At 41.7% G+C, this 15620-nt stretch overlaps 1 protein-coding gene across 1 annotated transcript in view; it reads right to left on the bottom strand.

The window, feature by feature from the left end:
* The window catches only part of AUNIP (aurora kinase A and ninein interacting protein), a 37395-nt gene extending 22106 nt beyond the window's left edge, over nucleotides 1-15289 (bottom strand). Inside the window, exon 1 of the mRNA XM_019938447.3 lies at nucleotides 15116-15289. Coding sequence (XP_019794006.1) covers nucleotides 15116-15196 — 81 coding nt within the window. The 5' untranslated portion in view covers nucleotides 15197-15289. The remainder of the gene's footprint in view (nucleotides 1-15115) is intronic.
* Nucleotides 15290-15620: the final 331 nt, after the last annotated feature.

Here is a 15620-nt window from a genome sequence, read left to right as displayed (position 1 = left end):
ACGCTATGAGACTGGAAATCAATTACAGAAAAAACTGTAAAAAACACAAATACATGGAGGCTAAACAATGCGCTACTAAATAACGAAGAGATCACCGAAGAAATCAAAGAACAAATTAAAAAATACACAGAAACAAATGACAACGAAAACACGATGACCCAAAACCTGTGGGACGCAACAAAAGCAGTTCTAAGAGGGAAGTTTATAGCAATTCAATCTCACCTCAAGAAACAAGAGGGGGGACCTTGAAGATGGCGGAAGAGTAAGACGCGGAGATCACCTTCCTCCCCACAGATACACCAGAAATACATCTACACGTGGAACAACTCCTACAGAACACCTACTGAAGGCTGGCAGAAGACCTCAGACCTCCCAAAAGGCAAGAAACTCCCCACGTACCTGGGTAGGGCAAAAGAAAAAAGAAAAAACAGAGACAAAAGAATAGGGACGGCACCTGCACCAGTGGGAGGGAGCTGTGAAGGAGGAAAAGTTTCTACACACTAGGAAGCCCCTTCGCGGGCGGAGACTGCGGGAGGCAGAGGGGGGAGCTTCGGAGCCACGGAGGAGTGCACAGCAACAGGTGTGCGTAGGGCAAAACGGGGAGATTCCCGCACAGAGGATCGGTGCCGACCAGCACTCACCAGCCCGAGGGGCTTGTCTGCTCACCCGCCGGGGCGGGCGGGGCTGCGAGCTGAGGCTCGGTTTCGGTCAGAGCGCAGGGAGAGGACTGGGGTTGGCAGCTTGAACATAGCCTGAAGGGATTAGTGCACCACGGCTAGCTGGGAGGGAATCCGGGAAAAAGTCTGCACCTGCCAAAGAGGCAAGAGACTTTTTCTTCCCTCTTTGTTTCCTGGTGCGCGAGGAGAGGGGTTGAAGAGCGCTGCTTAAAGGAACTCCAGAGACGGGCGCGAGCCGCGGCTAAAAGCACGGACCCCAGGGACGGGCGGGAGACGCTAAGGCTGCTGCTGCCGCCACCAAGGGGCCTGTGTGCGAGCACAGGTCACTATCCACACCCCTCTTTCGCGGAGCCTGTGCAGCCCGCCACTGCCAGGGTCCCGGGATCCAGGGACAACTTCCCCGGGAGAACGCACGGCGGGCCTCAGGCTGGTGCAATGTCACGCCGGCCTCTGCCGCCGCAGGCCCACCCCCGCACGCAGTGCCCCTCCCTCCCCCCGGCCTGAGTGCGCCAGAGCCCCCGAATCAGCGGCTCCTTTAACCCTGTCCTGTCTGAGCAAAAAACAGACGCCCTCCAGCGACCTACACGCAGAGGCAGGGCCAAATCCAAAGCTGAGCCCCTGTGAGCTGTGAGAACGAAGAAGAGAAAGGGAAATCTCTCCCAGCAGCCTCAGAAACAGCGGATTAAAGCTCCACAATCAACTTGATGTACCCTGCATCTGTGGAATACATGAATAGACAACGAATCATCCCAAATTGAGGAGGTGGGCTTCGAGAGCAAGATCTGATTTTTTCCCCTTTTCCTCTTTTTGTGAATGTGTATGTGTATGCTTCTGTGTGAGATCTTGTCTGTATAGTTTTGCTTCCACCATGTGTCCTAGGGTTCTATCCGTCCACGGTTTTTTTTTATTTTTTTCTTAATAATTAATTTTAATAACTTTATTATACTTTACCTTCTTTCTTTCTTTCTTTCTTTCTTTCCTTTCTTCCTTCCTTCCTTCCCTCCTTTAGACAACAAATCATCCCAAATTGAGGAGGTGGTCTCTGAGAGCAAGATTTATGATTTTTTTTTCCCTTTACCTCTTTTTGTGATGGTGTATGTGTATGCTTCTGTGTAAGATTTTGTCTGTATAGCTTTGCTTCCACCATTTGTCCTAAGGTTCTATCCGTCCCTTTTTTTTCTAAATAATTATTTTTTAATTCAATAACTTTATTATACTTTATTTTATTTTACTGTATCTTCTTTCTTTCTGTCTTTTTTCTTTCCTTCCCTCCTTCCTTCCTTCCTCCCTCCCTCCCTCCCTCCTTTCTTTCCTTCTTGCCTTCTTTCCTTCTTTGCTTCTTTCTTTCTTCCTTCCTTCCTTCCCTCCTTTCTTTCTTTCTTTCTTCATACTTCTATTAATTCTCTCTACTTTTTCTCCCTTTTATTCTGAGCCGTGTGGATGAAAGGCTCTTGGTGCTCCAGCCAAGAGTCAGGGCTCTGCCTCTGAGGTGGGAGAGCCAACTTCAGGACACTGGTCAACAAGAGACCTCCCAGCTCCACATAATATCAAACGGCGAAAATCTCCCAGAGACGTCCATCTTAACACCAGCACCCAGCTTCACTCAACGACCAGCAAGCTACAGTGCTGGACAACCTATGCCAAACAACTACCAAAACAGGAACACAACCCCACCCATTAGCAGAGAGGCTGCCTAAAATCATAATAAGGCCACAGACACCCCAAAACACACCACCAGACGTGAACCTGCCCACTAGAGAGACAAGATCCAGCCTCATCCACCACAACACAGGCACTAGTCCCCTCCACCAGGAAGCCTACACAACCCACTGAACCAACCTTAGCCACTGGAGACAGACATCAAAAACAGCAGGAACTACGAACCTGCAGCCTGCAAAAAGGAGACCCCAAACACAGTAAGATAAGCAAAATGAGAAGACAGAAAAACACACAGCAGATAAAGGAGCAAGATAAAAATGCACCAGATCTAACAAATGAAGAGGATATAGGCAGTCTACCTGAAAAAGAATTCAGACTAATGATAGTAAGGATGATCCAAAATCTTGGAAATAGAATGGACAAAATGCAAGAAACAGTTAACAAGGACCTAGAAGAAATAAAGGTGAAACAAGCAACAATGAATAACACAATAAATGAAATTAAAAGTACTCTAGATGGGATCAATAGCAGAATAACTGAGGCAGAAGAATGGATAAGTGACCTGGAAGATAAAATAGTGGAAATAACTACTGCAGAGCAGAATAAAGAAAAAAGAATGAAAAGAACTGAGGACAGTCTCAGAGACCTCTGGGACAACATTAAATGCACCAACATTCGAATTATAGGGGTTCCAGAAGAAGAAGAGAAAAAGAAAGGGACTGAGAAAATATTTGAAGAGATTATAGTTGAAAACTTCCCTAATATGGGAAAGGAAATAGTTAATCAAGTCCAGGAAACACAGAGAGTCCCATACAGGATAAATCCAAGGAGAAATACGCCAAGACACATATTAATCAAACTGTCAAAAATTAAATACAAAGAAAGCATATTAAAAGCAGCAAGGAAAAAACAACAAATAACACACAAGGGAATCCCCATAAGGTTAACAGCTGATCTCTCAGCAGAAACCCTACAAGCCAGAAGGGAGTGGCAGGACATATTGAAAGTGATGAAGGAGAAAAACCTGCAACCAAGATTACTCTACCCAGCAAGGATCTCATTCAGATTTGATGGAGAAATTAAAACCTTTACAGACAAGCAAAAGCTGAGAGAGTTCAGCACCACCAAACCAGCTTTACAACAAATGCTAAAGGAACTTCTCTAGACAAGAAACACAAGAGAAGGAAAAGACCTATAATAACGAACCCAAAACAATTTAGAAAATGGGAATAGGAACATACATATTGATAATTACCTTAAATGTAAATGGACTAAATGCTCCAACCAAAAGACACAGATTGGCTGAATGGATATAAAAACAAGACCCTTATATATGCTGTCTACAAGAGACCCACTTCAGACCTAGAGACACATACAGACTGAAAGTAAGGGGATGGAAAAAGATATTCCATGCAAATGGAAACCAAAAGAAAGCTGGAGTAGCAATTCTCATATCAGACAAAATAGACTTTAAAATAAGGACTATTAAAAGAGACAAAGAAGGACACTACATAATGATCAAGGGATTAATCCAAGAAGAAGATATAACAATTGTAAATATTTATGCACCCAACATAGGAGCACCTCAATACATAAGGCAAATACTAACAGCCATAAAAGGGGAAATCGACAGTAACACATTCATAGTAGGGGACTTTAACACCCCACTTTCACCCATGGACAGATCATCCAAAATGAAAATAAATAAGGAAACACAAGCTTTAAATGATACATTAAACAAGATGGACTTAATTGATATTTATAGGACACTTCATCCAAAAACAACAGAATACACATTTTTCTCAAGTGCTCATGGAACATTCTCCAGGACAGATCATATCTTGGGTCACAAATCAAGCCTTGGTAAATTTAAGAAAATTGAAATTGTATAAAGTATCTTTTCCGACCACACGCCATGAGACTAGGTATCAATTACAGGAAAAGATCTGTAAAAAATACAAACACATGGAGGCTAAACAATACACTACTTAATAATGAAGTGATCACTGAAGAAATCAAAGAGGAAATAAAAAAATACCTAGAAACAAATGACAATGGAGACACAACGACCCAAAACCTATGGGATGCAGCAAAAGCAGTTCTAAGGGGGAAGTTTATAGCAATACAAGCCCACCTTAAGAAGCAGGAAACAACTCGAATAAACAACCTAACCTTGCACCTCAAGCAATTAGGGAAAGAAGAACAAAAAAACCCCAAAGCTAGCAGAAGGAAAGAAATCATAAAGATCAGATCAGAAATAAATGAAAAAGAAACGAAGGAAACAATAGCAAAGATCAATAAAACAAAAAGCTGGTTCTTTGAGAAGATAAACAAAATAGATAAACCTTTAGCCAGACTCATCAAGAAAAAAAGGGAGAAGACTCAAATCAATAGAATTAGAAATGAAAAAGGAGAAGTAACAACTGACACTGCAGAAATAAAAAAGATCATGAGAGATTACTACAAGCAACTCTATGCCAATAAAATGGACAATCTGGAAGAAATGGACAAATTCTTAGAAATGCACAACCTGCCAAGACTGAATCAGGAAGAAATAGAAAATATGAACAGACCAATCACAAGCACTGAAATTGAAACTGTGATTAAAAATCTTCCAACAAACAAAAGCCCAGGACCAGATGGCTTCACAGGCAAATTCTATCAAACATTTAGAGAAGAGCTAACACCTATCCTTCTCAAACTCTTCCAAAATATAGCAGAGGGAGGAACACTCCCAAATTCCTTCTACGAGGCCACCATCACCTTCATACCAAAACCAGACAAGGATGTCACAAAGAAAGAAAACTACAGGCCAATATCACTGATGAACACAGATGCAAAAATCCTCAACAAAATACTAGCAAACAGAATCCAACAGCACATTAAAAGGATCATACACCATGATCAAGTGGGGTTTATTCCAGGAATGCAAGGATTCTTCAATATACGCAAATCTATCAATGTGATAAACCATATTAACAAATTGAAGGAGAAAAACCATATGATCATCCAATAGATGCAGAGAAAGCTTTTGACAAAATTCAACACCCATTTATGATAAAAACCCTGCAGAAAGTAGGCATAGAGGGAACTTTCCTCAACATAATAAAGGCCATATATGACAAGCCCACAGCCAACATCATCCTCAATGGTGAAAAACTGAAAGCATTTCCACTAAGATCAGGAACAAGACAAGGTTGCCCACTCTCACCACTCTTATTCAACATAGTTTTGCAAGTTTTAGCCACAGCAATCAGAGAAGAAAAGGAAATAAAAGGAATCCAAATCAGAAAAGAAGTAAAGCTGTTACTGTTTGCAGATGACATGGTACTATACATAGAGAATCCTAAAGATGCTACCAGAAAACTACTAGAGCTAATCAATGAATTTGGTAAAGTAGCAGGATACAAAATTAATGCACAGAAATCTCTGGCATTCCTATATACTATATACTATATATACTATATACTATATACTAATGATGAAAAATCTGAAATTGAAATCAAGAAAACACTCCCATTTACCACTGCAACAAAAAGAATAAAATATCTAGGAATAAACATACCTAAGGTAGGTTTAGACCTGTATGCAGAAAATTATAAGACACTGATGAAAGAAATTAAAGATGATACAAATAGATGGAGAGATATACCATGTTCTTGGATTGGAAGAATCAACATTGTGAAAATGACTCTACTACCCAAAGCAATCTATAGATTCAATGCAATCCCTATCAAACTACCACTGGCATTTTTCACAGAACTAGAACAAAAAATTTCACAATTTGTATGGAAACACAAAAGACCCCGAATAGCCAAAGCAATCTTGAGAACGAAAAAAGGAGCTGGAGGAATCAGGCTCCCTGACTTCAGACTATACTACAAAGCTACAGTAATCAAGACAGTATGGTACTGGCACAAAAACAGAAAGATAGATCAATGGAACAGGATAGAAAGCCCAGAGATAAACCCACGCACATATGGACACCTTATCTTTGATAAAAGTGGCAGGAAAGTACAGTGGAGAAAGGACAGCCTCTTCAATAAGTGGTGCTGGGAAAACTGGACAGATACATGTAAAAGTATGAGATTAGATCAGTCCCTAACACCATACACAAAAATAAGCTCAAAATGGATTAAAGACCTAAAGGTAAGGCCAGAAACTATCAAACTCTTAGAGGAAAACATAGGCAGAACACTCTATGACATAAATCACAGCAAGATCCTTTCTGACCCACCTCCTAGAGTAATGGAAATAAAAACAAAAATAAACAAATGGAACCTAATGAAACTTCAAAGCTTTTGCACAGCAAAGGAAACCATAAACAAGACCAAAAGACAACCCTCAGAATGGGAGAAAATATTTGCAAATGAAGCAACTGACAAAGGATTAATCTCCAAAATTTACAAGCAGCTCATGCAGCTCAATAACAAAAAAACAAACAACCCAATCCAAAAATGGGCAGAAGATCTAAATAGACATTTCTCCAAAGAAGATATACAGACTGCCAACAAACACATGAAAGAATGCTCAACATCATTAATCATTAGAGAAATGCAAATCAAAACTACAATGAAATATCATCTCACACCAGTCAGAATGGCCATCATCAAAAAATCTAGAAACAATAAATGCTGGAGAGGGTGTGGAGAAAAGGGAACACTCTTGCACTGCTGGTGGGAATGTGAATTGGTTCAGCCACTATGGAGAACAGTATGGAGGTTCCTTAACAAACTAAAAATAGAACTACCATATGACCCAGCAATCCCACTACTGGGCATATACCCTGAGAAAACCAAAATTCAAAAACAGTCATGTACCAAAATGTTCACTGCAGCTCTATTTACAATAGCCCAGAGATGGAAACAACCTAAGTGCCCATCATCGGATGAATGGATAAAGATGTGGCACATATATACAATGGAATATTACTCAGCTATAAAAAGAAACGAAATTGAGCTATTTGTAATGAGGTGGATAGACCTAGAGTCTGTCATATAGAGTGAAGTAAGTCAGAAAGAAAAAGACAAATACCGTATGCTAACACATATATATGGAATTTAAGGGAAAAAAATGTCATGAAGAACCTAGGGGTAAGAAAGGAATAAAGACACAGACCTACTGGAGAACAGACTTGAGGATATGGGGAGGGGGAAGGGTGAGCTGTGACAGGGCGAGAGAGAGTCATGGACATATACACACTAACAAACGTAAGGTAGATAGCTAGTGGGAAGCAGCCGCACGGCACAGGGATTTCGGCTTGGTGCTTTGTGACAGCCTGGAGGGGTGGGATAGGAAGGGTGGGAGGGAGGGAGATGCAAGAGGGAAGAGATATGGGAACATATGTATATGTATAACTGATCACTTTGTTATAAAGCAGAAACTAACACACCATTGTAAAGCAATTATACCCCAATAAAGATGTTTAAAAAAAAATCCTTAAAAAAGAAAAAGAAAAGAAACAAGAAAAATCTCAAATAAACTATCTAACCCAACACTTAAAACAACTAGAGAGGGCTTCCCTGGTGGCGCAGTGGTTGAGAGTCCACCTGCTGATGCAGGGGACGCGGGTTCGTGCCCTGGTCCAGGAGGATCCCACATGCCGCAGAGCAGCTGGGCCCGTGAGCCATGGCCACTGAGCCTGCAAGTCCAGAGCCTGTGCTCCGCAACAGGAGAGGCCACAGCAGTGAGAGGCCCATGTACCACACACAAAAAAAAAAAAACTAGAGAAAGAAGAACAAACAAAACCCAAAGTCAGTAGAAGGAAAGAAATCATAAAAATCAGAGCAGAAATAAATGAAATAGAAACAAAGAAAACAATAGCAAAGACCAATAAAACTAAAAGCTGGTTCCTTGAGAAGATAAACAAAATAGATAAACCCTTACCCAGACTCATCAAGAAAAAAAGGGAGAGGACTCAAATCAATAAAATTAGAAATGAAAAAGGAGAAATCACAACTGACACTGTAGAAATACAAAGGATTATAAGAGACTACTACAAACAACTATATGCCAATAAAATGGACAACCACGAAGAAACGGACAAATTCTTGGAGAGGTACAATTTTCCAAGACTGAACCACGAAGAATTAGAAAATATAAACAGACCTATCACAAGTAATGAAACTGAAACCGTAATTAAAAATCTTCCAACAAACGGAAGTCCAGGACTAGATGGCTTCACAGGAGAATTCTACCAAACATTCAAAGAGCAAACACCAGTCCTTCTCAAACTCTTCCAAAAAATTGCAGAGGTAGAAACACTCCCAAAATCATTCTACGAAGCCACCATCACCCTGATAACAAAACCAGAAAAAGATATCACAAAAAAATAAAATTAATGACCAATATCACTGATGAACACATATGCAAAAATCCTGAACAAAATACTAGCAAAAGAAATCGAACAACACATTAAAAGGATCATACACCATGATCAAGTGGGATTTATCCCAGGTGTGCAAGGATTCTTCAATATACACAAATCAATCAATATGATACACCACATTAACAAATTGAATAAAAACCGTACGATCCTCTCAGATGCAGAAAAAGCTTTTGACAAAATTCAACACCCATTTATGATAAAAACTCTCCAGAAAATGGGCACAGAGGGAACCTACGTCAACATAATAAAGGCCATATACGACAAACCCACAGCTAGCATCATACTCAGTGGTGACAAACTGAAAGCATCTCCACTAAGATCAGGAACAAGACAAGAATGTCCACTCTCGCCACTCTTATTCAACATAGTTTTGGAAGTCCTAGCCACAGCAATCAGAGAAGAAAAAGAAATGAAAGGAATACAAATTGGAAAAGAAGTAAAACTGTCACTGTTTGCATCACTGTATACACAGAAAATCCTAAATATGCCACCAGAAAACTACTAGAACTAATCAATGCATTTGGTAAGGCTGCGGGATACAAAATTAATGCACAGAAATCACCAGCATTCCTATACACCAACAATGAAAAATCAGAAAGAGAAATTAAGGAAACAATCCCATTTACCATCACAACAAAAAGAATAAAATACCTAGGAATAAACCTGCCTCAGGAGGCAAAAGACCTGTACTCGGAAAACTATAAAACACTGATGAAAGAAATCAAAGATGACGTAAACAGATGGAGAAATATACCATGTTCTTGGATTGGAAGAATCAATATTGTGAAAATGACTATGCTACCCAAAGCAATCTACAGATTCAATGCAATCCCCATCAAACTACCAATGGCATTCTTCACAGAATTAGAACAAAAAATTTTACAATTCGTATGGAAACATAAAAGACCCCAAATATCCAAAGCAATCTTGAGAAAGAAAAACATGGTTGGAGGAATCAGGCTCCCTGACTTCAAACTATACCACAAAGTTACAGTAATCAAGACAGTATGGTACTGGCACAAAAACAGAAATATAGATCAATGGTACAGGATAGAATGCCCAGCGATAAACCCACGCACATATGGTCACCTAATTTACGACAAAGGAGGCAAGAACATACAATGGAGAAAGGACAGCCTCTTCAATAAGTGGTGCTGGGAAAACTGGACAGCTACATGTAAAAGAATGATATTAGAACACCATCTAACACCATACACAAAAATAAACTCCGAATGGATTAAAGACCTAAATGTAAGACCAGACACTCTAAAACCCTTAGAGGAAAACACAGGAAAAACACTCTTTGACATAAACCACAGCAAGAGCTTTTTTGACCCACCTTCTAGAGTAACGGAAATAAAACCCAAAATAAACAAATGGGACTTAATCAAACTTAAAAGCTTTTGCACAGCAAAGGAAACCATAAACAAGACAAAAAGACAACTCTCAGAATGGGAGAAAATATTTGCAAATGAAACAATGGACAAAGGATTAATTTCCAAAATATACAAACAGCTCATGGAGCTCAATATCAAAAAAACAAAACAATCCAATTAAAAAATGGGCAGAAGACCTAAATAGACATTTCACCAAGGAAGACATACAGATGGCCAAGAGGCACATGAAAAGATGCTCAACATCACTAATTATTAGAGAAATGCATATCAAAACTACAATGAGGTATCACCTCACGCCAGTCATGATGGCTATTATCAAAAATCTAGAAACAGGGCTTCTCTGGTGGCGCAGTGGTTGAGAGTCTGCCTGTCGATGCAGGGGATGCAGGTTTGTGCCCCAGTCCAGGAAGATCCCACATGTCGCGGAGCAACTAAATCAGTGTGCCACAACTACTGAGCCTGTGCTCTTGAGCCCGTGAGCCACAACTACTGAGCCCACATGCCACAGCTACTGAAGCCTACACGCCTAAAGCTCGTGCTCCACAACAAAGAGAAGCCACCGCAATGAGAAGCCCACACACCGCAATAAAGAGTAGCCCCCGCTCACTGCAACTAGAGAAAGCTCACGCACAGCAACAAAGACCCAAAGCAGCCAAAAATAAATAAATTTTAAAAAGAGAGACATGTACCACAATGTTCACTGCAGCACTACTTACAACAGCCAGGACATGGCACCAACCTAAGTGTCCATCGACAGATGAATGGATAAAGAAGATGTGGCACATATATATAATGAAATATTACTCAGCCATAAAAAGAAACAAAATGGAGTTATTTGTAGTGAGGTGGATGGACCTAGAGTCTGTCATACAGAGTGAAGTAAGTCAGAAAGAGAAAAATACCGTATTCTTACACATATATATGGAATCTAAAAAAAAAAGAAAAAAATGGTACTGATGAACCTAGTTGCAGAGCAGGAATAAAGATGTAGACACAGAGAATAGACCTGAGGACATGGGGTGGGAGGGGGAAGCTGGGGCAAAGTGAGAGTAGCATTGACATATATACACTACTGAATGTAAAATAGTTAGCTAGTGGGAATAGCAGCATAGCACAGGGAGATCAACTCTGTGCTTTGCAATACCTAGATGGGTGGGATAGGGAGGATGGGAGGGAGGCTCAAGAGGGAGGGGATATGGGGACATATGTATGCATATGGCTGATTCACTTTGGTGTACAACAGAAACAAACACAGTATTGTGAAGCAATTATACTCCAATAAAGATCTATTAAAAAATAAATAAACAAAATAAAATAAGCTACAAGGATATATTGTACAACAAAGGGAATATAGCCAGTATTTTATAACTATAAATGAAGTATAACCTTTAAAAACTGTGAATCACTATATTGTACACCTTTAACTTACATAATATTGTACAGCAACTACAATTTTTTTTAGTTTAATATAAGTAACTAACTAAATAAATAAATGCCACTGTGTGCTGCCTGGAGAGGCTGGGAATTTTCAAAAACCAGCTAGGCTATGCTTCTTTTTAACAGACCTTCCTTCAGCTTCTCTCTCTCCTCTAGCTTTCTGCTATAACCAGCCAAAAAAAAAAACCCAGCTAGCACATTTAACACTCTGCCTGGAAATCTCCTTGGCTACATCATCCAGTTCATTAGGTACATTTTCTACCTTCCACTTTACTACAGCCAACAGTGTTGCTAAACTTTGTCAACACGTAACCAGTTTCCAAGATTTTTCTCACTTTCCTTTAAACCCTCACCCACAGCCTCCTCAAAGGTCATCAGACTTCTAGAAACAGTTCTTTAAAAGCTCTTCAAGCTTTCACTAGCATTCCCTTCAAAGTCCTTCCAGCTGCCACCCACTGCTCCATTCCATTTGCATTTCTGAAAGCCAAGCCCACCAGATAGATTAACCCATTCACTCATTTGCTCATTCAATAAATATTTACTGAGCACCTATTACATGCCAGAAAGTTTCTGAAGGATTGCCTAATGGAACTTTCATTCTAGTAGGGGAAGAAAGACAATAAATGAAAAAGTAAATATGCAGCATATAATATGTCTGATGGTGAAAAGTGCTATGGAGAAAAACAAAGCAAGATTAAGGTAGTTAGAAGTATGGAGAGTAGAGGATAAGGGAAAGGATGGTTAAGAAAAAACTCAGTTAAGTTCACATTTGAACAAATGAAGGAGCAGAGAAATGTGGCTCTCTAATCCCTTTGCACTTCAGGCACAAGTATATAAAAGTCCCAAGCACAGATGTACTTGCCTTGAAAGACAGCAAGGCCAGTATGGTTGGAGCAGAGGCAGAGCGAAGAGTAGATGAGGTCTAAAAGGCATAAGAGGGCACACAAGACCAGATGGTGTCTTATGGGTATTAAAAAGATTTTGGTTTTTACTAGAAGGTAAGAAACCACTAGATGGTTTTAAACTTAACAGTGAGCAAAGGGTCACTCTGGCTCAGGTGGCAGCAGTAGAAACAGTAGGAAAGGATGACATTCTAAATACATTTGAAGGCACAGTCCATAGCATTTGCTGATGGACTGAAAGTTAATAAAGTTGCAGAATGTCAGAGTGGCATTCAGTGCTCCTCCAAGGCTGGCGGAGAAACCACTGATGACTCGGCCAAGATTTCTGATATCTTTGCATTTCCGTCTCCCTCTTAGTTATGTCCACTTCTCCTTCTCTGCTACATATCTCAAGGGTAGGGAACTAAACTGCATCATAGATGAAGAAGAAACAGAAATTATTTTCTAAGTTATAATGACATTTTAAATATAATACACTTAAGAGACAGCAAATATACAAATCAAATGCTAAATCTTTTTTTTTTTTTGCGGTACACGGGCCTCTCACTGTTGTGGCCTCTCCCGTTGCAGAGCACAGGCTCCGGACGCGCAGGCCCAGCAGCCATGGCTCACGGGCCCAGCCACTCCACGGCATGTGGGATCCTCCCGGACTGGGGCACGAACCCGTGTCCCCTGCATTGGCAGGTGGACTCTCAACCACTGCGCCACCAGGGAAGCCCTAAATCTTTTTACCTCCAGGCCCTCTGCATTGGGAGCGCTGAGCCTTAGCCACTGGACCACCTGGGACGTCCCAAAATGGTCTTTTTAAAAACCCATACTAAAACCCGTATGTCTCACATGGAAAGTGCTCCATCATATATTTAGTGAAAGGTGAGTAGCAGAACAAACTGTCTGATATAATCTCATTTGTGGGGGAAATACATCCATATATTTATTTATCTATCTATCTATCTATTATCTGTGCTTCTGACCAATTGGCTATAGATTCAGGGTTCCAACAACCCCCTCCTACTCAGGATGCCAATCCCAAATCCAGGTTATTAACTATACTTCTGACCAGCTGGCTATAGATCAGAGGTCCCCACAACCCCCTCCTTAGGTTCAACTGCTAGAGTGGCTCACAGGAACATTTTACTTGCTAGATCACCGGTTTATTATAAAAGGATATAACTCAGGAACAGCCAGATAGAAGAGACGCATAGGGCAAGGTATGTGGGAAGGGGTACGGGGCTTCCATGCCCTCTCCAGGCGCGCCACTCTCCCTGCACCTCCACATGTTCACCAACCTGGAAACTCTCTGAACCCTGTCCATTTGGGTTTTTAATGGAGGCTTTATTACATAGACATGATTGATTTAGGCAATGGCCATTGGCAACTGAATTCAATCTCCAGCCCTTCTCTCCTTAGAGGTAGGGGAATGGAGGGAGTGAAAGTTCCAACCCTCTAATCACGTGGATGGCTTTCCTGGCAACCAGCCCATCCTTAGGTTACCTAAGGGCTTTCCAAAAGTCACCTCATTAAATATAAAAGACACCATTATCACTCATAACACAGGAAATTCCAAGGGTTTTAGGAGCTGTGAGCCAAGAACCAAAGACAAAGACCAAATATATATGAAAAATATAAAACAGAGATAATGACAGTACCTACTTCATTGAATTTTGAGTACCTGCCACTGATAAGGCATGTAACTTCCCAGCAAAGTGCCTGACACATAGAAAGTAATCAATAAATTACATATTGCTATTATCTGTACATCTTTTCTTCCCCACAAGACTGTAAGCAACTTAAGAGCAAGAACTCTGCCGTTACTGTCTGCTTTGAGCCTGTTTTTCATGTGTAAAATGGGTATCACTATATTACTACTACATAGAATTCCACCAAATAAGATAACTCAACAAATTCCAGCACAGTGTCCAGCTTAAAATGCTCAATAAACATTAACTATTATTATCCCATACTTTTGTTTCTTTGTAATGACTAACAGAGAATCTTGTGCATGTGCCAAACCTGGGTGGGCTTTCCAGTTCTCCTAGTTGGGTGAACCCGGGTTCACTACCTCACCTCAGTTTCCACATATTAAATACTTAATACAGTATGTGGCACCCAGCGGATGCTTAATAAATATTAGGCCAGCTCCCCTCCCCGTCTCTTCTTCTTTTTCCCCTAAAGTTACATGCTCTGGGCAGGTAGATGGCCGGCAACCTGACAAGTAGGGAAGAAACGGACCTCGGGGCGAGAACTTCCGAAGTTTGCACATGCACCCACCCCTCCGTATTTCAGCCTCTGCTACCGTCTTGAAGGGACTCCGAGTTAAGGGGTCTGCTGCATTACGCTCCTCGGAGCAAATTTTCTCTCCACCCTCTTCCCTCACCTCGAAACCTCGCTGCCCCGGTCTCTCCACACACACCCCACCCACCACCCCCCGCCAGCCTGCCTGCCTTCCGCCCCCATTTTCTCTCCACCCTTCCCAAACCCCATTTTTCAACCTTCTTCAGACTCCAGCCCCTCTCTCCCATGAATAGCCAAAGCTATTCACTCTCGGTCCCCGAGTCTATCTCCACATCACATCCAGGTCCTCCCAAACTCCTCACTTCTCACACCTCCGGGCCTCTAACCCCTCCCCCAACACCCTCTCTCGCCTCAACGCCCTACCTGCGTTTTCCGCCTCTTCAGCGCCGCCGCGTCCAGCCACACGCCGCAGGCCTCCTCCTCCTTCGGGCCTCTGCGCCTCATGGCCGCTGAGGAGACTAAGACTACGGGATAACGGAGTGAGGGTCCGGCCGCCTCAGGGAACCGCCATAACTGACTCCGCTGACGTTCGAATCTCGCGCCAACGCTGGGAGCGGAGCTACGCCGCGGCCGCCCCCGCTCAGGCACCGCCCCCAGCGTCAGCTCCGCCCCGGCCCAAGCCCCGCCCCTTCCCTAAACCCTGCCAGCCTGACCCCTTAATGTTACCAAGGCCACGTTCTTGCTGGTTTTCTCATTCAGAAGTTGTATTCCAGAACTGTGCTGTGTGAACGCGTTCGCGACACTGCACAAGGAATGCACATTTTCTTTTTGCTGAGTTAGTTGCACTTTCTTACTGATAACTATCAGGGCTCAGGGTTTTCCTTGTCTTATCGCTGAATTCTCAGGAACATCTCAAAAGGAAGAGGAG

The sequence above is a fragment of the Tursiops truncatus genome, chromosome 1 (assembly GCF_011762595.2).
Source record: "Tursiops truncatus isolate mTurTru1 chromosome 1, mTurTru1.mat.Y, whole genome shotgun sequence".
NCBI classification, from domain to species: domain Eukaryota; kingdom Metazoa; phylum Chordata; class Mammalia; order Artiodactyla; family Delphinidae; genus Tursiops; species Tursiops truncatus.
Note: the sequence above shows the minus strand (reverse complement) of the source record. Positions and strands in the feature narration are given on the sequence as shown.